General features: G+C 45.9%; 1 protein-coding gene and 1 long non-coding RNA gene across 2 annotated transcripts in view; one reads left to right on the top strand and one right to left on the bottom strand.

Annotated features, from left to right (window-relative positions):
• Window positions 1-315: 315 nt before the first annotated feature.
• Window positions 316-25,664, top strand: LOC137333474 (uncharacterized). Its single transcript, XR_010965898.1, has 3 exons — window positions 316-566; window positions 22,506-22,676; window positions 25,255-25,664. It is a non-coding gene; the product is annotated as an uncharacterized lncRNA (long non-coding RNA).
• si:ch211-122f10.4 (cathepsin A-like) overlaps window positions 5,948-25,833 on the bottom strand; it is a 35,398-nt gene continuing 15,512 nt past the window's right edge. The window contains exons 6-11 of the mRNA XM_067997622.1: window positions 22,557-22,641; window positions 18,049-18,195; window positions 16,969-17,099; window positions 14,221-14,383; window positions 12,857-12,946; window positions 5,948-8,803 (exon numbers count right to left, since the gene is read on the bottom strand). Coding sequence (XP_067853723.1) covers window positions 8,720-8,803; window positions 12,857-12,946; window positions 14,221-14,383; window positions 16,969-17,099; window positions 18,049-18,195; window positions 22,557-22,641 — 700 coding nt within the window. The 3' untranslated portion in view covers window positions 5,948-8,719. The remainder of the gene's footprint in view (window positions 8,804-12,856; window positions 12,947-14,220; window positions 14,384-16,968; window positions 17,100-18,048; window positions 18,196-22,556; window positions 22,642-25,833) is intronic.

Here is a 25,833-nt window from a genome sequence, read left to right on the forward strand (position 1 = left end):
AGTCCTACCCTGGTCATATGTGCACTTTCCAGAATGGGGTACCAGATCGTGATCAGGAGGTGGAACTCTGGCTCCGCTCCCCCCTCACCCCAAGCACAATGATACTGATGCCAACAGAGATCAGCTAACTCAACACAAAGGGATGACAGATCTGAGTGTCCCGGGCTCAGTACGTGGATCCACTGGGCCTGCATTAATAGTAATTCTTGTTCAACAACTGTCCAGGGCCAATCTCGTATCATTCCACCACCTCTGTCCCCAGTAAACCCTCGCGTCATGAGCCAGAGGTCGTAATTAGGAGGCACAGGGGTCCAGTTCAGCTGAGGTTTTAGTGTTGCTGACCATGCTGGTGAACACTCTGGGCCCAAGGGTCTGGTGCATCAACATCCATTTCACCATAATATTCACACAGGTTGCTCCGACTCCCAGTGAAGTTTTCACGCACGTGCGATTGGGCAGGAAAGAGCTGAGGTTCAGCGTGAGTCCTGTTTTCCAGCAGGAGGACATCAAAACTGAGGACCCAGCAAAGAGGAGACAGGCTGGAGCCCTGGGCAGGGGGAGGTCATGTAAGTGGGAGTAAATATTACTGTCTTTCTCCCTGCCTCTCTCTCCCTGCCCCCCCCCCTCCCCTGTTGTGTTTAGAGTGGAACTTTCTGCTTCATGTGTCAGCTTGGCTCAGTGGTTGCAATCTGACCCCGGTGTCCTGGCCAATATTTATCCCTCAACTAACACCTAAAAACTGACTGGTCATTATCATATTGCTGTTTGTGAGACCTTACTGTGTGCAAATTGGCTGCCGCGGTTCCTACTACAGTGACTACACTTCAAAAAATACTTCATTGGCTGTGAAGCGATTTGGGTCGTGAAAGGCGCTATATAAATGCAAGTTCTTTATAAAGGGGGTCTGAATTAGCACTGACCATGAGCTAGCTCACAGAGGCCAGGATGCAAACTAGAACAGCACGAATGCAAGATTGTAGGAGGGAAAAGCTGTTCAAAAGGCAAATGTGATAGAGTTCTATATGCAAGGGCACTGACTGAATAGATGTAAGGTGATGAGATGGTACAAGATGTTGGTTAGACCATAGTTGGAGTATTGTGTGTCTCATTACAGAAAGGATAGATTCACCAGAATGATGCCAGGGCTGAGTGGGCATACACGAGAGGCTTGAAAAAACTAGAACAGTAATTTAAAGCATCTATAGACCTTTTCTATGTTGAAGGTGCTATATAAATACAATTATTGTATTCACCGGAGTGGAGGTGGTTAAGCAGGGATCCATTAGCAGTTAGTCCATTTTGAAAGAGATTAAGGGGGTGCACTAAAAGATTACTTCAACTGGTTAGTTAATTGGCAATAAGGATCATAAATTAATGGGGCATAAAATAAGCTTGAGGGAATTACAAGAAATATTTTCATGTAGAGGGTGAATTATATTAACTTTGAAGCTAAGTCACTCATGGTGTTTGAGGGAAGTAGACAAGCTCTTGAAGAGGAAAAATATTATACTTCCTTGCTCTTTTCCCTTGTGCAGTGGGAATGAGTAGAACGCTCTGTCATGGCACAGGCAGGATGGGCCGAATGGCCTCCCATGTGCTGTAACTGTTAAGTGATTTGCGACTGTTACCTTTTCACTGTCCCTGTACACTCTGCACGATGACGGGTTTTAACCAGCAAACGGTGGGAGTGTAGAAATCCGAGGAATGTATTGCACTCTGCCAAAGGCTTCGATAAGTTTTTACTGTCTCTATTTAAGAGTAAGGGATGATCGTCACAAGGACTCTGACCTGAGGAACCAGCCCTACTGCATGAGCGGACTCCCGAAGACTTGCTCACCACTTACTACTGGGTGATGATATCGTTTAAGAACTGGGTTGAGACTGGCTCAGAAATCGCCTGATCCTGGGCCAGGCCCCAGAGGTGAAGGGGCAAAGTTTGAACTCTTAAGAGCTTTGCATAGAGTTTTATAACCTCTTCAGCACCAGAGGCGGTCCTGGATGCTGGGAGAGAGTTGAATCAAGGGACAGACAGCCCTCAGCGGACCATCCTGTGGCTGATGTCTCATTTCAGGCTGCAGGTTGGAGAAGCGAGGTAGAGGGGGTTGGTGGAGTGACACCCAGTCACCTCTTTAATCAGCTTGTTCGTACTCACCTATAAACTACAGGTCCAAAGGCAAGTTACTTCTCCTTTAAAAAGCTTGAGCATCCTTATTGAAGCCGGTCGATTGGTTCACTTCTACTGTTTTTTTATATTTGTTCATGGGATGTGGGCGTCGCTGGCGAGGCTGGCATTTATTGCCCATCCCTAATTGCCCTTGAGAAGGTGGTGGTGAGCTGCCGCCTTGAACCGCTGCAGTCCGTGTGGTGATGGTTCTCCCACAGTGCTGTTAGGAAGGCAGTTACGGGATTTTGACCCAGTGACGAAGGAACAGTGATATATTTCCAAGTTGGGATGGTGTGTGACTTGGAGGGGAACGTGCAGGTGGTGTTGTTCCCATGTGCCTGCTGCTCATGTCCTTCTAGGTGGTAGAGATCACGGGTTTGGGAGGGGTTGTTGAAGAAGCCTTGGCGAGTTGCTGCAGTGCATCCTGTGGCTGGTACACACTGCAGCCACTGTGCGCCGGTGGTGAAGGGAGTGAATGTTTAGGGTGGTGGATGGGGTGCCAATCAAGCGGGCTGCTTTGTCCTGGATGGTGTCGAGCTTCTTGAGTGTTGTTGGAGCTGCACTCATCCAGGCAAGTGGAGAGTATTCCATCACACTCCTGACTTGTGCCTTGCAGATGGTGGAAAGGCTTTGGGGAGTCAGGAGGTGAGTCACTTGCTGCAGAATACCCAGCCTCTGACCTGCCCTTGTAGCCATAGTATTTATGTGGCTGGTCTCGTTAAGTTTCTGGTCAATGGTGAGCCCCCAGGATGTTGATGGTGGGGGATTTGGCAATGGTAATGCTGTTGAAGGTCAAGGGGAGGTGGTTAGACTCTCTCTCGTTGGAGATGGTCATTGCCTGGCACTTATCTGGCGCGAATGTTACTTGCCACTTATCAGCCCAAGCCTGGATGTTGTCCAGGTCTTGCTGCATGCGGGCATGGACTGCTTCATTATCTGAGGGGTTGCGAATTGAACTGAACACTGCAATTGTCAGCGAACATCCCCATTTCTGACCTTATGATGGAGGGAAGGTCATTGATGAAGCAGCTGAAGATGGTTGGGCCTAGGACACTGCCCTGAGGAACTCCTGCAGCAGTGTCCTGGGGCTGGGATGATTGGCCTCCAACAACCACTTCCATCTGTAGGTCACCTAGCAGTAAGCACTTTGTAGGACAGGGTATACAGGAAGAAATAATGGGGGCTTGTGAGAAAGGAACAGCGATAATCATGGGTGATTTTAATCTAGATATAGATTGGAAGAATCTGATTGGCAAAAGTAGCCATCGAGTGCTTTCGGGACAGTTTCTTAGAGCAGCACGTTCTAGAGCCAACCAGAGAGCAGGTTATTCTAGATCTGGTAACGTGTAATGAGACAGGATTAATTAATGGCCTCATTGTAAAGGAGCCTCTAGGCAGCAGTGATAACAATATGATCGAATTTTGCATTCTGTTTGAGGGAGAGAAGAGTAAGTCTAAGACTTGTGTTTTAAACTTAAATAAGGGCAATTATGAGGGTATGAAGAGAGAGCTGGCTAAAGTGAACTGGGAAATTAGGTTACGGCATAGGTCAGTAGTGGTGCAGTGATAGACATTTAATGAGATATTTCATAACACTCAGCAAAGATACATTCCAGTAAAAAAGACTAGGGGAAGGACGTACCATCTGTGGCTAACTAAGGAAGTTAAAGATAGCATCAAATTGAAAGAAAAAGCATACAATTCCGTGAAGATTAGTGGCAGGCCAGAAGATTGGACAGAATATAAAAAACAGCAAAGAATGACTAAAAGAATAATGAGGGAGAAATTAGAGTACGAGAGAAAACTAGCTAGAAATATAAAAACAGACAATAAGAGTCTCTACAGGTATTTAAAAAGGAAAAGAGTAAGTAAAGTGAGCGTTGGTCTGTGAGAGAGTGAGTCTGGGGAATTAATAATGGAGAATAAGGAAATGGCGGATGAATTGAACAGATATTTTGCATCCGTCCTAACTGTAGAAGATACAAATAACATGCCAAAAATAATTGTGAATCAAGAGATGTGAGGGAGGAACTTAAAACATTTACAATCACCAGGGAAAGGGTTTTGAAAAAATTATTAGAACTAAAAGCTGATAAGTCCCCAGGTCCTGACAGACTTCATCCTAGGGTCTTAAAAGAAGTGTCTGCAGAGATAGTAGATGCATTGGTATTAATTTTCCAAAATTCCCTAGATTCTGGAAGGGGCCCATCAGATTGGAAAATAGTGAATGTAACTCCTCTATTCAAGAAAGGAGGGAGACAGAAAGCAGGAAACTACAGGCCAGTTAGCTTAACATCTGTCAAATGGAAAATGCTAGATTCTATTATTAAGGCGGTTATAGCAGGGCATTTAGAAAATCTCAATGCAATCAGGCAGAGTCAACGCAGCTTTGTGAAAGGGAAATCGTGTTTGACTAATTTATTAGAGTTCTTTGAGGAAGTAACAAGCAACGTGGATAAAGGGGATCCTGTGGATTTGGTGTACTTGGATTTCCAGAAGGCTTTTGACAAGATGTCACAATCAAAGGCTACTACACAAAATAAGAGCTCATGGTGTAGGGGGTAACATATTAGCATGGATAAAGGATTGGTTAGCTAACAGGAAACAGAGTGGGCATAAATGGGTCATTTTCAGGTTGGCAAGATGTAACGAGTGGAGTGCCACAGGGATCAGTGCTGGGGCCTCAACTATTTACAATCTATATCAATGACTTGGATGAAGGGACCGAATGTATGGTTGCTAAACTTGTTGATGACACAAAGGTAGGTAGGAAAGTAGGTCGTGACTAGACCATAAGGAGTCTGCAAAGGGATCTTGATAGGTTAAGTGAGCGAGTGGGCAAAAATTTGGCAGATGGAGTATAATGTGGGAAAATGTGAACTTGTCCACTTTGGCAGGAGGAATAGAAAAGCAGTATATTATTTAAATCAAGACAGATTGCATAACTCTGAGGTACAGAAGGATCTGGGTGTCCTAGTACATGAATCACAAAAAGTTAGTATGCAGGTACAGCAAGTGATTAGGAAGGCAAATGGAATGTTGTAATTTATTGCAAGGGGACTGGAATATAAAAGTAGAGATGTTTTGCTGCAGTCGTACAGGGCATTGGTGAGACCACATCTAGAATACTGTGTGCAGGTTTGGTCTCTTTGTTTAAGAAAGGACATAATTGCTTTGGAGGCAGTTCAGAGAAGGTTCACTCGACTGATTCCTGGGATAAGGGGGTTATTTTATGAGGAAAGGTTGGACAAGTTGGGCCTGTATACACTGGAGTTTAGAAGAATGAGAGGTGATCTTATTGAAACATATAAGATCCTGAGGGGACTAGAAGGGGTAGATGCTGAGAGGATGTTTCCCCTTGTGGGAGAGACTAGAACTCAGGACCACAGTTTAAAAATAAGGGGTCTCCCATTTAAGACGGAGATGAGGAGAAATGTTTTCTCTCAGAAGGTTGTGAGTCTGTGGAACTCCCTTCCCCAGAGAGCGGTGGAGGCAGGGTCAGTGAATATTTTTAAGGCTGAGTTAGATAGATTCCTGATTAACAAGGGAGTCAAAGGTTATAGTAGGTAGACGGGAAAGTAGGGTTGAGGGCACAATCAGATCAGCTATGATCTTATCAAATGGCAGAGCAGGCTCGAGGGGCCGAATGGCCTACTCCTGCTCTTAATTCGTATATACTGAACAGTGTGATAGAGGTCACGTTAATGTTAAATTCCTGGAGACTCCAGGACAACCTTCTCCTCTCCCCTCCCCTCTCCCCAACAGATACGAGACAGGAAGAAGTAGAGTTTAGATCATTTATTTGAAGAATTGTGCTTCAATTTGTTCTGTCTCGCCCCCCAGACACACACACTGAGGGGCTGCAACATTTATCCATCCTATGTAACTACCCATTTAGGAGGGAAAAAAATAGAACACCAAGCAGCCTCAAAGGTCAATGACACCAGGCCCACACGGGTGTGTGTGTGGGTGCAGACTGAGCATATGCTGCAGTGGTCGGAGCTCCTGTAACTCTTATCTCCGCTGTTGGGAGATGTAAGACCCATTCCACAGTCTAGCTCTCGCTGTGCTGTAGCCGTCTCTGCACCAACCCCAGTGGCCACAGGGCTAGTTGTGAGCTGGGCAGCGTGACTGGTGATGAGCCAACTCCCGGTGTACGTTAACTGGACTCGGGCAGGAGCTTCCTTTCCCCACCCGGTGCAGTGACTACTGCGCGACAGACCGCCCCTGAGGTCACTGTAATTAAAAGGAAGACATTTTACAAATGAGGAATCGCTGGTTTGGCTCAGCACACAGGCTGGATCACTGCTCCTTGATACAATCATCGTAACACCTGACAGTCAATTACAGAGCAACTCTCTACATTTACAAAAAAAAAGACAGTCAATTACAGCAGGAGAGCTGGCGATGTCCTTTAAAACTTTCCACTCTGCTCTTTCCTGTGAGCATGTACTTGCTTCTGTTCCTTCTGCAACACTGCCGAAGCAGGCTTCACACAGGCCGTGCACCTTCTCACCAAGGTCCATTTACCCAAAACCACGCTGCAGCAATCGAGAAGGCCCCACATGTTTAAAGGGTGTAACAGGATGCAGGTAATTGGAGCTGAGTCACAGCACCTGTGCTCCAGATCAGGTGTACAGACATAGGGCAGTCACTCAGAGCTGAATACAGCTGTTTTGTACAGTGGGCAGGGAAGAATTGGTGTAATAAAAGCACCAAAGTCAGCTCAGGGCTTTAGCGACCCTCAAAAAAAAATAAACAGCACCATTGCCAACGCAGCACGTTAAGCTCATTCTTTTGATTTTACCTCCTCCTGAAAGTGTGTTCTGCTTATTGGGGTGAGATCGATAGATTTTTGTTGGGTAAGGATATCAAAGGATGTGCAGCAAAGTTGGGTAAATGGAGTTGAGGTACAGATCAGGGGGTCCTGGCCTGGTCCCTACACTGTTGAGGGAGGGGGCCTCTGCCTCCTTTGTACACCAATGGCTTTGCAAGAGACAGAGTCTCCGCCTGCCTCTTCACAAGCAGTCCCTGATATCAGGCTGGGTCCCAGCAATCAATCTCTATCAATTAGTCTACAACAGACCCAGACATGAGGTGAGAAAATCCCAAAGGAGGAGAGTTTGGGGAAACAGGTCCAAAGTCACCTGTTCCTCCCAAGCATTTTACACTTACCACATGTCATGTCTCAAATTACTCATATACTGTATCCCCAAAATGTTGTTGTCTGACAGAAATGTGTCTTAAAGGCAATGGAAGGTTTCTGTCTCTTTCTGGAGGAGGTAAAGTTGTTGGGTTTGATCTGTGGTGTCTGACCTTTTTGTTTTATAAAATCACATTTAAAAATCATAAATTAAAAAATGTGGTTACAAAGCTCCCTCTAGGAGCTGATTGATTTGTACATTAGTAATCCCGTGATTATAAAAAAGCCACATCCCAAAACGGGATTTTTACCTAAAAATCAGCAACGGCCCCAAACTGAACCAAACCGGGTCGCGGGGGACCCCCTGTGTACAGGGGCTTCTACTGGGCTGTGAGCAGGTGCCCAGCGACCAGGGCACTTTAATACCCTGTTTAATGGACAGGATTATCTCAGGTGGCTAAAGCATTGCCCGTGGCAACGCTGTAAACTAAAATTAAACAGTGATGTGGGCGACTGACATTCTCTTTGTGGGTTTGAGCTTTTTTTTGCTGGGGCCCCAGTCCTCGGCCCACTAGTTTCTGGCTGTGGGAAGACCTTAACTCCCACCAGTCCACATCGCCAATCAGAAGCACCTCCCTGGGAAGGGCCAGTTGAGCATGGGTGGGGGAGGGGGAGAGGGGGAGGGGGAGGGGGCAGTCTCGACTCTGGTCTTTTTGTACGAGCTGTGCCCGGTTATCCAGCGTCACTGAATCTGCCCTCAGAGTATAAATAGGATGGTGGCAGCGGTGAGATATCTGCTCCTGAAACATGGACTGTCAGAGCATTAAAGGCAGAGTCCCAGAAACACTGGCCCACGCTCGGGGATAGTCTAACAGGGCTGGGAGCCCTCTCAGTGCCCGTACCGAGTGTGCTCCTCTCAGCAATCAGAGCTTACTGCAGGCAGGGTCCTATAACGCCTGATAATTATAAACCCATAGGGAGTCAGTCTCTCCTGCATGATATCACTGAGGCTGTGATTTGACAACGTTGATTCAGTTCCAGGTGTAGAGTAACAGCAAAACAGAGGACAGATCTGCAATCAGCTGAGCCCTAACTCCTCCTGGAATGTAGGCACAGATGCAGCCAATCAAAAAACTGGGGCCTCCCTCCTCTTTCAAAGCCAGAAGAGAAAGTTCTCAATGGCAGCAACTCTTACCTAACTAACGTTGGGTTTTTTTTTGATCCTGATGTAGTCTGTATTACTGGGCAAATTATTGCTGGTTTGACTTGATTTGGCTCAGCTTGGTGCTATTTGCTTTGGTCCCTGTGCTATGATAAAAGCCGATTGTGTGTTTAAAGAAAATTTAAAAATTGGACGATAAGGCAACACGATCACAAGGCAAAGAGTTGCGAGAGGGAAGGCCGCAGCCCCATCAGTACGGAGAATTGGAGATGAAAGATTCAAACATCTTCAAGGCTTGCCTTGGTGCCCACTGTGGTACCATGTGTCCAGCCCCCTGAGAAGAGAGAGAGAGAGAGAGCGCAAAGAGTTAGGATTGGTTTCGTGTCACACAAATGGCGATCAACAACTCTCCAGTAACACAGGCTTCACACACATTCCGTCCTACTCCCATGAAAGAGTGCAGGATGATGTTGGAGCAACAGAAGAAAGTTCAGAGCAACAATTACCGGAATAGTATTGATCCAAATAGTGAGAGGGAGGCTGGAGGGTAGGAGTCTACACAGATCATGGATTATTTTGGCACGTCATGCTATAGACCTGTCTGAGCCCGATCCAAATGAGGCATCATTGTCCTGAAGCCTCCTCAGCCATTGCTGCATTCCTTGCACGAGATCTATACGGTCCAAGCATTTAAGCCAATTTGTCTCTTAGCTGCTGATGCTGAGGAAATGTTGTTTGCTCAGCTTGTGTACGAGCTCTTGGTGGGCTAACTCCACATGTGGCACCTCACCCAAGTGGGCATTACATGTGTGAGCCCGAGCAGTGAGTGCCATATACGATATAAAACACACAGAGGGGAAAAGGGAGGGGAAGGAATATAAGAAAATGGTAAAGCAGGCGAAAAGGGCAGCAGAGGGAAATAAAGCAAAGGAGGACGAGCACAGTAATGGTTGACTCCTGACTGCCCTCTGAAGTGGCCAAGCAAAACAAACACTCAGTTGTATCAAAACTGCTACCAGAAGTTCAAGACGATGCCCACCGCCTCCCTTTCAGGGCAACTAGGGACAGGTATTAAACACTAGCCTTACTAGTGACATCCACATTCCGAGAATAAATAAAAATAAATAGACTGGGGGAGAGGTTGAGTGGAGTCCCGCAGGGGTCAGCATCAGGCTGTGGGGGAGGGGCTGAGTGGAGTCCCGCAGGGGTCAGCATCAGGCTGTGGGGGAGGGGCTGAGTGGAGTCCCGCAGGGGTCAGCATCAGGCTGTGGTGGAGGGGCTGAGTGGAGTCCCGCAGGGGTCAGCATCAGGCTGTGGTGGAGGGGCTGAGTGGAGTCCCGCAGGGGTCAGCATCAGGCTGTGGTGGAGGGGCTGAGTGGAGTCCCGCAGGGGTCAGCATCAGGCTGTGGTGGAGGGGCTGAGTGGAGTCCCGCAGGGGTCAGCATCAGGCTGTGGGGGAGGGGCTGAGTGGAGTCCCGCAGGGGTCAGCATCAGGCTGTGGGGGAGGGGCTGAGTGGAGTCCCGCAGGGGTCAGCATCAGGCTGTGGTGGAGGGGCTGAGTGGAGTCCCAGGGGGTCAGCATCAGGCTGTGGTGGAGGGGCTGAGTGGAGTCCCGCAGGGGTCAGCATCAGGCTGTGGGGGAGGGGCTGAGTGGAGTCCCAGGGGGTCAGCATCAGGCTGTGGGGGAGGGGCTGAGTGGAGTCCCGCAGGGGTCAGCATCAGGCTGTGGGGGAGGGGCTGAGTGGAGTCCCAGGGGGTCAGCATCAGGCTGTGGTGGAGGGGCTGAGTGGAGTCCCAGGGGGTCAGCATCAGGCTGTGGTGGAGGGGCTGAGTGGAGTCCCGCAGGGGTCAGCATCAGGCTGTGGGGGAGGGGCTGAGTGGAGTCCCAGGGGGTCAGTATCAGGCTGTGGGGGAGGGGCTGTAAAGTCCCAGGGGGTCAGCATCAGGCTGTGGGGGAGGGGCTGTAAAGTCCCAGGGGGTCAGTATCAGTGTGGGGAGGGGAGGGGAGGGGGGGTGTGGTGAACCGCAGGGTCAGAGTGTGTGTGGTGAAGTCCCACTGGGGTTTAGCGTTGTTTCCTGGCCCTGGTGTAGTTTCTTATTGACATAAGTTACATGGACGTAGAGAGTGGTGCAGCCGTGGGCCTAGCGAGCAGGCTGACCCCATCACCCACTCGGCTGAAAATAGTGCGCACAGACTGAATATACAAAAGCAACAGCGTGGGATCCAATCTCCCTACACTCCCTCAGGATTGGTCCTGCTCTGGATCAGGAAGGAGTGATTTTTATCTTGGCCTGCGAGCATTCTGGGATATACCTCAGTGTCAGTCGCAGCTCAGTGGGTCGCACTCTCACCTCTGGGTCAGGAGGTCGTGGGTTTAAGCCCCACTCCAGAGACTTGAACAAATAATCCAGGCTGACACTTTAGTGCAGTACTGAGGGAGTGCTGCATTGTTGGAGGCGCCATCTTTCGGATGAGATGTTAAACCGAGGCCCTATCTGTCTTCTCAGGTGGATGTAAAAGATCCCACGGCACCATTTCGAAGAAGAGCAGTTCTCCCCGATATCCTGGCCAATATTCATCCCTCAACCAACACTTATAACAGATCATCTGATCATTATCTCATTGCTGTTTGTGGGACCTTGCTGTGGGCCAATTGGCTGCAGCATTTCCCTAAATTACAACAGTGACTATACTTCAAAAGGTACTTCATTGGCTGTAAAGCACTTTGGGACGTCCCAAGATAATGAAGGGTACTATATAAAGAGCTCTCTCCCCTTGGATTAGAAAATTGTCAATGTCACTCCACTATTTAAGAAGCATAGGAGAGATAAACCAGGAAATTATAGACCTGTTAGTCTAACATCTGTTGTGGGAAAGCTACTAGAATCTGTTATTAGGGACAGAGTGACTGTACACTTGTTCAAATATGAACTGATCAGAGAGAGCCAGCATGGATTTGTAAAGGGTCTAACTAACCTAGTTGAATTTTTTGAGGTCACTAACATGGCCAATAAGGGAGTGTGTGTGGACTTCCAGAAGGCATTCGACAAGGTTCCACACAAGGGACTGTTAACAAAAATTTTAGCGCATGGAATTGGAGGCAATCTATTGACATGGATAAGGAATTGGTTAGGAGGTAGGAGACAGAGAGTAGGGATAATGGGTATATACTCAAATTGGCAGGATGTGACTAGCGGTGTCCCCCAGGGATCTGTACTGGGGCCACAGCTTTTCACTATATTTATAAATGACTTAGATGAAGGAATAGAGAGCCGTATATCTAAGTTTGCTGATGACACTGTGTTAGGTGGCACAGTAAATAGTGTAGATGGGAGCAGAAAGTTGCAAAGGGACATTGATAGATTAGGTGAGTGAACAAAACTGTGGCAGATGGAGTTCAATGTGGGGGAAGTGCAAGGTCATCCACTTTGGACCAAAGAAAGATAAATCAGAGTATTTTCAAAATAGTGAGTAGCTAGAACAGTGGAAGAGCAGAGAGATTTAGGGGCCCATGTACAGAAATCATTAAAAGCTAATGGACAGGTACAAAAAATAATTTAAAAGGCTAATGGAATGTTGGCCTTTATCTCGAGGGGCTGGAATACAAAGAGGTTGAAGTTATGTTCCAGCTGTACAGAGCTCTGGTTAGACCCCATCTGGAGAACTGCATTCAGTTCTGGGCACCGCACCTCAGGAAGGATATATTGACCTTGGAGAGGGTGCAGTGCAGATTCACCAGAACGAAAGGGTTAAATTATGAGGACTAGTTGCATAGACTAGCCTTGTATTCCCTTGAGTATAGAAGATTAAGGGGTGATCTAATTGCAGTGTTTAAGATGATTAAAGGATTTGAAAGGGTGGATAGAGAGAAACTATTTTCTCTGGAGAAAGTCCAGAACAAAGGGGGCATAACCTTAAAAATGAGAGCTAGCCCGTTCAGGGGTGATGTCAGGAAACACTTCTTCACACAAAGGGTAGTAGAAATCTGGAACTCTCTCCTCCAAAAACCTGTTGAGGCTGGAGGTCAATTGAAAATTTCAAAACTGAGATTGACAGAATTTTGTTAGGCGAGGGTATTAAGGGTTATAGAACCAAGGCGGGTAGATGGAGTTAAGATACAGATCAGCCATGATCTACTTGAATGGCAGACCAGGCTCGAGGGGCTGAATGGCCTCCTCCTGTTCCTCCATAAGTTCTTTCTTTTCTTTCTCAGACAAGCCTAATATAGTAATCACTCTGGTTCATTCAGTGGTGTATGTAATCAGATGGTGTCCTGCCATGTGTTACACCTCTATTGATAGTGTAACTGAGGGTGCAGAGTCCACTATTAGTCCTGTGATTCTATGTTATCCTAAAGGAAAAATGACTTAAAGGAGCAATAGTCACCTTGACAGTCAGGAAGGTGAGGTTCTTGTATTGCTCGTAGAACCCAGCGATCTGGTTATTGCAAATCCATGGTTGGTAGTCAACGGTTTTCTGGTGGTGAAGCAGGTTAGTCAGGCAGGTAGTTATTCATTCATTCCGAATTACACACAGTCGCAGCTTAACTCATACTGGAGTTCACAGGCTGAGCTCTCATCCTGACCAAGCAGGCCAGGGGAGGGGGGTGGGGGGTTATACTTCCTACGTTACTGACCTGCAAGGACCTTGCCCGCAGACTCACGGTTATCCCAATGCTGCTGAATCTGCCCGGCAGCGTGAGAGGGGTGAGCTCAGCAGCAGGGGAAGTGGATTATGTTAGAGGGCCTTCGATAGAGATGGGATGTCGGAGTGCTGGGCTGGTGTTAGTGCCAGGCACTCAACACCTTGGATCACAGCACAGTCCACTGCAAGTGGCAACCTGCTCAACTCTCTCTAATTAACTGGTATGTTCTTCTTAAGTCTGGTCTTGGGATTTTTTTTGCCCCCCAGCCCCCCACCCCATCCCTTGCTTGAGTTTCAGTCCCACAGGCCTCTGGTACCTTGCCCGAGGGCCACCCTACATATGATGAGTACCTCGAAACTATCCAGGATAAAGCAGTCTGTGATTGGCAGCCCATCTACCACCTTAAAACCCTCCCCCTCCGCCACCAATGCACCGTGACTGCATTGTGTAACATCTACAGGATGCACTGCAGCAACTCACCAAGGCTTCTTCGACAGCACCTCCCAAACCCACAACCTCTACCACCCAGAAGGACAAGGGCAGCAGGTGCATGGAACACAATCACCTCCAAGTCACACACCATCCTGACTTGGAAATATATCACCGTTCCTTCATTGTTGCTGGGTCAAAATCCTGGAACTCCCTTCCACACAGCGCTGTGGGAGAACCTTCACCACACGGACTGCAGCGGTTCAAGGCGGCGGCTCACCACCACCTTGTCAAGGGCAATTAGGGATGAGCAATAAATGCTGGCCTCGCCAGCGACGCCCACATCCCGAGAATTATTATTTTTTTTTAAAACGAAACCTCGGCGGACAGTTCAACTGTCAATCTCCAGGCCGATTCCCCAGACCCCAGGCCAAGCCTGACATCCATCCGCGCACCTTCCAGCATGGGATAGCGATCAGGAAAACTCTCGCTGATTTCCTCCTTCCTTAACTGGTAACATCTCTACTGCCTCGCCCCACCCCGGCGAGATCGACTGGCTAACCGAGCACAGAATGTTACAATAATAATATTACAACTTGGAAGGTTTAATGGAGTTATGGAGCTCAGTAAGTCAAGGGGACATCTCAGCTGCCGTACAGGGTGGGATCCGACGTACCTCCAGATTCAGCGACTGCACGAACCAGTGTTCACCCAGGAAGTTGCAGGCCATGTCAGTGTCCCCATTGTAGACCAGCACGCGGAGACCCATGCTGAGCAGCTGATGGTAGAAGTTGTCCATGTTGCTGTAGATGCGTTGGTAATTTTCACTAACCACTTTACTGCAGGGGAGAGAGTTTAGCTCGGGTTAGGACGAATATAATTAATACATCAAAATTTATCCCAGGCTCAATTCTTGAGTTTAGAAGGTTGAGGGGCGATCTCATCGAGGTATTTAAAATGATACAAAGAATTTGATGGGATAGATAGAAACTATTTCCTCTGATGGGAGAGTCCGGGACAAGGGGGCACAATCTTAAAATTAGAGCTCGGCCATTTAGGAGTGAAATCAAGAAGCACTTTTTCCACACAAAGGGTAGTGGAAATCTGGAACTCTTCCCCCAAAAGGCTGTGGATGCCCGGGGGGGGGGGGTCAATTGGAGCTTTTAAGACTGAGATTGATAAATTTTTGTTGGGTAAGGGTATCATGGGATATGGAACAAAGGAGGGTGAATGGAATTGATCTGATTGAATGACGGAACAGGCTCAAGGGCCTGAATGGCCTCCTCCTGTTCCTAATGTTCTCATTGAAAGTGCCCAATTGTCAGGACAGGCAGCTGAACCATTACAGTGTTGTGTGATGTTTGCTTTTATTTTCTCTGTTACAGGCAGATTTAATGAGGCACATTTAACTAGTGAGGTAATCCTATACACAAGACATAATATATAGATTAAATGGTTTGAATAAGGTAAATCCAGAATACATTACTATAAAATAAGGCAGACCAGACATCAGAAATATAAACCAGTGAAAAACAGACCCATTAAAGGTTTATAGCACAGAATGAGGCCAATCAGCCCATCGTGTCTCTACTGGCTCTTTGCTAGAGCGAAGCAAAACTAATCGCACGGCCCCACTCTCCCAACATCCTGTATCTTCCTTGGCTTTAAATATTTATCAAATTTTCCCTTAAAAGAGGCAATGGACTCTGCCTCAACCACGCTCTGTGGGAAGGCATTCCATGCTCAAACAACCCTCTGTCTAAAGAGATCTCTCCTAACCTCTCCTCTCTCAGTGAGAATGTTAAATTGATGTCCACTCGTCACGGACACCCCCAACCAAAGGAAAGAATTTTTCGTCACTCCCTCAATCAAAACCCTTCATAATTTAAAAAAACACCATTAAATCTCCTCTGAGCCTGCTCTGCAACAGTGGAAACAGTCCCAGTACCTCAAGTCTCTCATAACTATAGTTTCTCATCCTGGCGAATATATGGTGTACTCTCTATGGTTTAATGTCCTTTCTATAATGGGAGGACCAAAACTACACACAGCACTCTAACTGTGGCCTAACCAATGCTTTGTATACATTTGTCATTACTTCTTTACTCTATGCTCCTAATTATAAAGTCCAAATTCTAAAGGCCTTTTTTATGATGGTTTTATCTATCATTATATGAACTTTCAGGAGATTATCTATGTGAACCCTCGGGTCTCTCTGTTCATCCACACCCTTCAGTGTCTTTCCATCGAGCGTACATTCCCTAATCTTTGTTTTTCCTCCCAAATTTATTCCTTCACACATATCCACATCAAATGGAAACCTCCACCAGCCCGTTCCACTAAACCTTTCTATGTCCTCTTGAAGTCTTTTCCAGTCCTCCTCGTTGGCAAACCTCCTACTTTTGTGTCACCAGCAAACTTCAAGATTGCGGGGTTAATTTTCACTTTTGGCCCTGGATGGTAGCAGATCGGCCATCCGATTTCCGCCTCGCCCGATATCCCCCCCACCCAGTCCCCCAGGTAATTCACTTCATATCCGAGCAACGCCCATTGACCCAAACTCTTTGTTTCCTGCCTCTCAACTACTGTATTTCCTCTTAAACCACATGCCTTAAATTTTCTTACAAGCCGCTTCAGCTTCCTTATCGAACTCTTTCTGAAATTCCATACACTACACTCACTGCATTCCTTTTATCTATCCAATCAGCCACTTCTTCAATTAAACTCTAATTTGCCAAGAGACTTTCCTTAACTGACCCTGACCTTTATTAACCCATGTATTTCTAAATGATCACTAAATAGATCAGGAACATTTGTCCATTATTGAGGTTAGACTAACTTGTCAAGTTGCCCAGTTTACCCCACTCCAGAGGCTGGAGCACAAAATCTAGGCTGACACTCACATGCAGTACTGAGGGAGTGTTGCACTGTCAGAGGTGCCATCTTTCAGATGAGACGTTTAACCAAGTCTGCCTTCTCAGGTGGATGTAAAAGATCCCACGGCACTATTTGAAGAAGAGCAGGGGAGTTCTCCTCAGTGTCCTGGCCAATATTTATCCCTCAACCAACATCACTAGAAACAGATTATCTGGTCATTATCTCATTCCTGTTTGTGGGACCTTGCTGTGTGCAAATTGGCTGCCTGTTTTCTGACATTACAACAGCGACTACACTTCAAAAGTACTTCATTGGCTGTAAAGCGCTTTGGGAATCCTGAGGTCGTAAAGATATTATATAAATGGTCATTCTTTTTTTTAATCTTTCTCTCCCTGAATAGAATGAGGGGTGGGGGGAGGAGGGGGTCCTTTAGTCTCATGGCCTAAAAGCACAGTCTGAAATCAGGTGCATGCATCATAGCTCTACATCCAATACAAGTTGTGCCTTGCACACTTACAATTACCAACTACCCAGGATGTTCTCTTACCTGCAGATTTCCCAGGCCTGGACCTTTTCTGGGATGTGCAGGGCCGTTCTCACATCAGCACGATTCAGCCAGGTCCACTGAGCTGTATCGTTGATACACGGAGGAGCCAAGTTTCTGGGTTTATCTGCGGTCTGGTAAGAGAGAGTGACTTACTACAGCATCGAGGAGATGTGAGTGACACAGAGTGCAGAGACACCTCGAGAAACTACCAACTAACACCAAAAACAACTAAACAAAGCAGAAAGATAGGCAAGATCATTTCTAAAATGTACCAGACGCTCCAGATAATTAGGAAATATTTTACACTGAGATTTTTTTTATTCATTCATGGGATGTGGACGTCGCTGGCAAGGCCGGCATTTACTGCCCATCCCTAATTGCCCTTGAGGAGGTGGTGGTGAGCCGGCTTCTTGAACCGCTGCAGTCCGTCAGATCAGGAAATATACACAATGAGAGTTATGGAAGGAGTTTGGCCCATTGGGATTCTGTACGATGAGAGTGAATGGGAAGGAATTAGGCCCATCAGAATTCTATAAAGTGGGAGTGTATGGAAGGGGTTTGGTCCACTGGGATTCTATGCAATGGGAGGGAATTGGCTGGGATTTGGCCCATTCGGATTTTATGGAAGGGGTTTGGTCCATTGGGATTTTATACAGGGGAAGTGAATGGGAAGGAGTTTGGCCCATTGGGATTCTACACAGGGGAAGTGAATGGGAAGGAGTTTGGCCCATTGGGATTCTACACAGGGGAAGTGAATGGGAAGGAGTTTGGCCCATTGGGATTCTACACAGGGGAAGTGAATGGGAAGGAGTTTGGCCCATTGGGATTCTACACAGGGGAAGTGAATGGAAGGGGTTTGGCCCATTGGGATTCTACACAGGGGAAGTGAATGGAAGGGGTTTGGCCCATTGGGATTCTACACAGGGGAAGTGAATGGGAAGGAGTTTGGCCCATTGGGATTCTACACAGGGGAAGTGAATGGGAAGGAGTTTGGCCCATTGGGATTCTACACAGGGGAAGTGAATGGAAGGGGTTTGGCCCATTGGGGTTTTATACAGAAAGGAAATCTTTGGTTCCTACCTTCAGTCCCTCAAACTGGTAAAATTGGAAGAGGTTTTTGATGTCTTGGAGGAAGCGCGGGTAACGTTTTACTCCCCCAGCACAGTTCAGGTACAGCGAGTACACATTGAGTCCACTATCATAGACGATCATGAAGACTTCCTCGACCTGTAAAGAAAATAATGTTTTACTGATTGTTTTCTGAGGTCTACCCCAGTACCCAACACTTTGTCATCTTTGTTCCACATCGGTGTCTCTCCATCCAGGAATGTATAACGTCCGGGCCAAGGATTATACCTACATGTGACCTGGGGTTCAAATACACAGATCTTTGAAGGTGGCAGGATGAGTTCATGAGGTCACTAAAAAACCTTACAGGACTCTTGGCTTTATAAACGGAGACAAAGCAAGGAAGTTATACTGAAACTTTATAAATCACTGGTTAGGCCCCAGCAAGAGTATTGTGTCCAATTCTGGGCACTAAACTTTACGAAGGATGTCAAGGCCTTAGAGAGGGTGCAGACCTTCAGTTATGTGGAGAGATTGGAGGATCTGGGGTTGTTCTCTTTAGAACAGAGAAGCTTAAGGGGAGATTTAATAGAGGTGTTCAAAATTATGATGGGCTTTAATAGGATAAATAAGGAGAAGCTGTTTCCACTGGCAGGAGGGTCGGTAACCAGAGGTCACAGATTTAAGGTAACTGGCAAAAGAACCAGAGGGGAGATGAGGAGAATTTTTTTTACACAGCGAGTTGTTATGATCTGGAATGCACTGCCTGAAATGGTGATGGAAGCAGATTTAATAGTAACTTTCAAAAAGGGAATTGGATAAATACTTGAAACGGGAGTGGTGGGGTGGGGGGGGGGGGGAGGGAAAGAGAGGGAGTGATTTAAAATAGAAAATGCCAGGCCAGACAGAGAGGCAGGTTCTAATTTGGATCACTGGTCTGGGCCGAGTAAGTTCATCTCAGCTGGGACAGTGATGGGAACATAGGAACAGGAGTAGGCCATTCAGCCCCTCGAGCCTGTTCCACCATTCATTGAGATCATGGCTGATCTGTGACCTAACTCCATCCACCCGCCTTGGCTCCATTTCCCTTAATACCCTTAGCTAGCAAAAATTGAGCAATCTCAGAAACTAGCATCTAGTGCTTTTTGTGGGAGAGTTTTCCACCCTTTTCCACGTGAAGAAGTGTTTCCTAACTTCTCTCCTGACTGGCCTGACTCTGATTTTAAGATTATGTCCCCTTGTTCTAGACTCCTCCCACCAGCAGAAAAAGTTTCTCGCTATCTACCCTAGCAATTCCTTTTAAAATCCTAAAAACCTCCATCAAATCACCACTTAACCGTCTATATTCCAGGGAATACAAGCCTAGTTTATATAATCTCTCCTCATAATTTAACCCTTGAAGCTCTGATAACATTCTGGTGAATCTGCGCTGCACTCCTTCCAAGGCCAATATATCCTTTCTAAGGTGCGGTGCCCAGATCTGTACACAGTATTCCAGATGTGGTCTAACCAGGGCTTTGTATAGCTGTAGCAAACCTTCCTCTCCTTTATATTCTAGCCCTTCTAGTTATAAAGGCTAACATTCCATTAGCCTTTTTGATTATATTTTGTACCTGACCCCTAAATCTCTTTGGACCTCCACTGTTCCTGGCTTTTCACCATTTAAAAAAATATTCGGATCTCTCTTTTGGTCCAAAATGGATGACCGCACACTTACCTGTGTTGAAATCCATCTGCCACAGTTTTGCCCACTCACTTAATCTATCAATGTCTCTTTGTAATTTTATGCTCCAGTCTACACTACTTACTATGCCACCAATCTTTGTGTCATTGGCAACTTTGGATATATGGCTCTCTATTGTGTTATCTAAGTCATTAATAAATATAGTGAATAGTTAAGGCCCCGGCACAAATCCTTGTGGGACACCACTAGTCACTTCCTCCCAATTCGATTACATACCCATTATCCCTACTCTTTGTCTTTTACCACCTAACCATGTCAATAATTTGCCTTCAATTCCATGAGCTTTAATTTTAGCTAACAGTCTCTTATGTGGAACCTTATCAAATGCCTTCTGGAAGTCCATAAAAACTAAATCCATAGACACTCCCATGTCTACTACTTTAGTTACTTCCTCAAAAAATTCAATTTGGTTCGTTAGACATGACCTACCCTTTACAAATCCATGTTGGCTCTCTCTAATCAGCTCAAATTTCTCTAAGTGCTTAATCACACTGCCCTTAATTATAGATTCCAATAACTTCCTCACAATAGATGTTAAACTAAAAGGTCTATAATTTCCTGGTTTCTCTCTCTCACCTTCCTTAAATAATGGAGTTACATTTGCAATTTTCCAATCTAAAGAGACAATTCCTGAATCGAGAGAGCTTTGGAAGATTATGGCTAAAGCATCTGCAATTTCTTCACCTACCTCTCTTAAAACCCCGGGTGGAAACCATCAATCCTGGGGATTTGAGAGTCTTTAGTGCTATTATTTTTTCTAATACGGTTTTCTTGCTTGGATGAACTTTAGTGAGTTCCATTATTAGTTTCCCTGGAATGTCGGGTATATTATCCTCTTCCTCTACTGTGAAGGCTGACACAAAGTAATTATTCAACAAGTCTGCCATTTCCTTATTTTCATTTGTAATATTACCCACATCTGTTTTTAAACTGCCCACATTACCCTTGACTACCCGTTATCTTCTAATATAATTGTAAAAACTTTTTGTGTTAATCTTGATATCCCTCACAAACTTCTTTTCATATTCCCTTTTTGCAGCTCTTTCTATCTCTTTTGTCTTCCTTTGCTGTTCTTTATATCTCTCCCAGTCCCCAAATCTACACTATTCTTTGCACTTTTGTATGCTATTTCCTTTAGTTTAATGTTATCTCTTATCGACCATGGCTGTTTTATTTGGTAAGTAGAGCTCTTGCCCCTTAGCAGTATACACTGGTCCTGTATTAAACTAAATTCTTTTCTCAATACCTCCCACTGTTCATCTGTAGTTTTACCCGATAACAGTTTTGACCAGTTTGCTGTGGTCAGTCTCTGTCTCACCCCGTTAATGTTAGCCTTACCAAAATCTAGAATCTTAATAAATGTGTTACGTTTCTCTTTTTCAAACCTAACATTGAATTCGATCATATTATGATCATTGTTAGATAAATGTTCCCTTACTGTTAGTTAATAATCCAAGTCTGGCTCATTACTAAATCCAGTATGGCCTGCCCTCTTGTTGAATCTAAAACATATTGCTCCAGAAAACTATCTTGAATGCACTCATGAAATTCTCTACCTTTCTGACGAGCTACTCTGCTCTTCCCAATCTATATGAAAATTAAAGTCTCCCATTAAGATAACACTGCTTTTGCTACAAGCTTTTCTAATCTCTGAATTAATATATTCTGCAACTTCATTGCTGCTATCAGGAGGCCTGTATACAACTCCTATTACAGTTTTAAGTCCTCTCTTATTCCTCAATTCTAACCATCGAGTCTCCGCTGACTGCTTACCTTTTTGGTAAGGCTAACATTAACAGGATGAGACAGGGACTGACGACAGCAAACTGGTCAAAACTGTCATTGGGTAAAACTACATGGATTCGCTGCTTGGCTGAAGGAGGCTGATTGCTATCCAGTGACCCCTGCTGGGAGGGGTCAGATAGCGATAGGATGCTGTGATGCTCTCCACAGAGGAACAATCTGCCGTCACTCACCTTTGAGGCCGGCACGCCAAGAGCAGCCAGGCATGTGCGGAACTGTAACTCAGCAACCCCCGGCCATCTCACGAGAGGGGAAACTGGAAGGAAGAAAAACCTAGGGGCATTTTAACCCAGCCCACCCGGGATGGGAAACTGACCCGATCAGATCGGCGAGCCGACTTTATGGAAAGTTAAAAATCGGGCTGCTGATCTGATGGAGTCAGTTTCCTACCGGGTGAGTTGGGTTAAAATTGCCCCCCTCCCCTAGATAATGGCAAAGTTTTTGTCAACTATGGCTCAGTTGGTAACAATCTCACCTCTGAGTCAGAAGGTCGTGGGTTCAAGTCCCACTCTAGAGAGTTGAGCACAAAAATCTAGGCTCACACCCCAGTGTAATACTGAGGGAGTGCTGCACTGTCGGAGGTGTTGTCTTTTGGGTGAGACGTTAAACCGAGGCCCCGTCTGGCCCCTCAGGTGGACGTAAAAGATCCCACGGCACTATTCAAAGAAGAGCAGGGGAGCTCTCCCCAGTGTCCTGGCCAATATTTATCCCTCAACCAACATCACTAAAACAGATCATCTGGTCATTATCACATTGCTGTTTGTGGGACCTTGCTGTGCACAAATTGGCTGATGCATTTTGCACTTTACAACAGTGACTACACTTCAAAAGTGTTTAATTGTCTGTAGAACATTTTGGGATGTCCTAAAATCATGAAAGGCGCTATATAAATGCAAGTTCTGTCTTTTTCATATATCCACAGCCTATAGAATCAGAAAGGTGGGGATTGATAAGTAAGTGAGGAGGAACCTACTGACGCCTGGCAGGAGTACTCGGAGTTGTTGAAGAAGTTGCAGACTTCTCCGCTGCAGCAGAATCTGTTCAGATCGGCCCACAACCTTAAGAGGGGAAGAAGAAAGAAAGATAATGTGATGTAGGTTGTGACGTCCGACTGTACCTTTGTGTGTTGAGGGCCAGACCACCTTATCGTGAGGCATTTCCTCCCCTTCCTGTCCCCTCCCTCGATCTCCTCACGTCAAACGCAGTCTGCAGCCACCAGTGATCCTCCGTACACAGAGATCCCAATCTCACGGGCAGGAGGTGCCCAGAGACCCCCTCCTCAATTACTGGCTCCATTACTATGGATACCACAGTGAATATGTACATAACCCACTATTTGCATATTTTGTACTATTATTAATGCAATTCTAACGAGTGTAATGCATTGCCGTAGACTTCACAAATCCAGATAGTAATTAATGGAGTTAATTAATTTGCTGTCTTTAAGTTGTCCCCTCCCCCACACACACACATTTATCAATGAGTAGGATTATGGCCTCTCTACACATTGTTTTATACCTTAAACTATATGTACCAATAGTTTACTATAAAAACCGTTAAATGCTATGTTTAAAAAAAAAACTTACATTTATAATCTTTTTGACTATGAGAAAACTAATTAAGCACATGAAGACTGGCCTTATTTCCCTCTTCGCCACCCCCAACTCCAAAACAAAGGCTTAGGACCAACTGTTTTAGGTAACATTAAAATTCAGACAAGGCCAGGATAGTCGGACAGGACTGAAATCCATCAGTAAAACTGGGACACTTGACCGATTCTGTTAGCAACCCTCTGGTACCCGAGCCTGTGTAAGCCTAGACAGCGAGCGTCACAGGTTATTCAACCACAGAGGGCATCACAGCCAAGCCTGATCCCATCTTACTGGCTCTCAACACTCGTACACGTTCCAGAAGGGGGTCACTCAATGACTATCTGGAGTGAGAATCACGGTTCAATTTTCCCATCTCTAGCCCAAGGCCTCTGAAACCAAATCATAGCGCCCCCACTGTTATTGTTTTAATTCATTCTCGGGATGTGGGCGTCGCTGACAAGGCCGGCATTTATTGCCCATCGCTTGTTGCCCTGAGAAGGTGGTGGTGAGCCGCCTTCTTCACGAACCGCTGGTAGCAGGTTTGATACAACGGGGTGGCTGGCTAGGTCACTTCAGAGGGCAGTTAAGAGTAGGATTAGAGATCTGACCCTGGGAAACTGCCCGGTCTGTGAGACTCACTACCACATTGGGCTTTCTAATGTTTTGTTATCCATTTGAAGCAAACAATCGGCCAGGCTGGCAAGCAGTGCCACCCAGCACCCTGCCTGCAGGGATAAAGCCCACTGATGCAGTGTTTACAGCTTTCTTGGCAATTGCCCCTCTTCCCCTCTCCCAGCTTCTCCAGTCATCTTCACCATCAATTTACCCCAACACAATTCAGATTTGATTACCAAATCTGAAAATTTAGGCATACAGCAGTGTAATGGTTATGTTACTGGACTAGTAATCCACCGTGACTAAATTGAATTCAAATTCTCAAACAAAGAAATCTGGACCTTGAAGCTATTGGATTGTCATAAAAAAAACCCAACTGATGTCCTTTAGGGAAGGAAACCTGCCATCCTTACCTAGTCTGGCTTATATGTGACCCCAGTCCCACACCAATGTGGCTGACTCTTTGCCTTGCTGGGTCACTTCAGAGGCCAACACTCAGTTGGACCAAACTATGACCAGCAGTTCAAGAAGGTGATCCACCATCACCTACTCAGGCTAATTAGGGGTGGACAATAAATGCCAGCCTTGCCAGGAATGCCCACATCCCACAAATGAATAAAACTCTTGGGAGCTGGGCAACATCCCGGTCAATCTAACTTAAGGGTAACTGACTCGGGCTTGCTCAGTGCTGAAGGTATTACGTCCAACGGTGTAACTTCTGACAAAATGGTGCCTCGGATATTGAGCCCGGTGCAGGGAGCCGTGCCCCCAGACTCTCAGTCATGTGACGGGGTTGGGGAGAAGAGGAGAAGGATAAACCACACTGAATTAATATAGGGCATAAATCATTATTAAACTTTACCAACTCTTTGGCCAAGCTTTTGGTCACTCCTCCAATATCTCCTTTGGCTCAGTGTCCCCTTGTTTTGATTGCTCCTCTGTGAAGCGCTTTGGAACATTTTTCTACTTTAGAAGTGCTCAATAAATGCATGTTGTTGTTGATGAAATGCCAGGCTTCAGGGATAGATCCACACTGGCTTCAGATCAATTAAACATTGCCCGCAAGTCAAAGGTTTAATGAGAATTTGTACATTTTAACCCTATGGTGTTTCAATCTATCCACAATAATACTTTAAAAATATTGCATGCATTTCTGGCCTACAAAGCCTAACTTCATATTGTCAACTTTTCCCATTATGAACTCCTGCATCCACATTTATAATGGAAACTGTCTGTGTAAACTTGTCACACTGTAATTACATACTCCTGCCAATGGAGGTGCTGCAGCACCATTTTTGGGTGGTTGCAATTACAATTATAAATATGGACATAGGAATGTATAATAGAAACTAGTCAATCTCCTGTTACACTTCAAACGGTCAGAGAACATCTCTGATGTCCTAATGTTGCTTTTTCTCATTGCTCCTTGTTCTTTCTCTAACTATTTATGCTTCTGTCTTTCAGATGGGAGGTGATGTGTCAGGGAAAGGAGCCATCAATGGCTGCAGGCTCCACGTGGATTAGGGTTGCAGACAAAATGTGGTCCTCAGTAGCCCCCTCCCCCCCCCATTACCTGTGCTTCCCCACTCCTCCGTCCTATCGTGTCCCCTACACCTCCGCCTTCCCACTAGCCATTCCTCTTCCAACTACCTGCTCAACCCTGATACCCCAAACCCTCCTCCTACTTGCCCCATTCCTACTTGCTCCCCCAAGGGCAGATGGCAAGAAGCCAGAGCCCCTCTCACCTTCAACCAGTTTTCCTCTTCCCTTGCTCATCCTAGCCTCCCTTCTTCTATTTCCCCTCAAAGAGGCTTTTAAAATTCAATGTGTTTTTGCTTTTTAAAAAAGAAATCAAATTAGAATGAGGAAAGAAAGTACTGTCTGCCTTTCTGTTTCGATTTGTTTTGTTCTCTCTGTATCATAGGTGTTAGAAACTAGAATCTCACATGTGTAAGTGATTAACATTTACCTTTTCTAACGGTCAACAAAACACTGTTGGGTTATAATTACTTGGCTTCAAAATTCAACAGGTATTATTTTATT

This window comes from Heptranchias perlo, chromosome 16 (genome assembly GCF_035084215.1).
Source record: "Heptranchias perlo isolate sHepPer1 chromosome 16, sHepPer1.hap1, whole genome shotgun sequence".
Classification (NCBI taxonomy): domain Eukaryota; kingdom Metazoa; phylum Chordata; class Chondrichthyes; order Hexanchiformes; family Hexanchidae; genus Heptranchias; species Heptranchias perlo.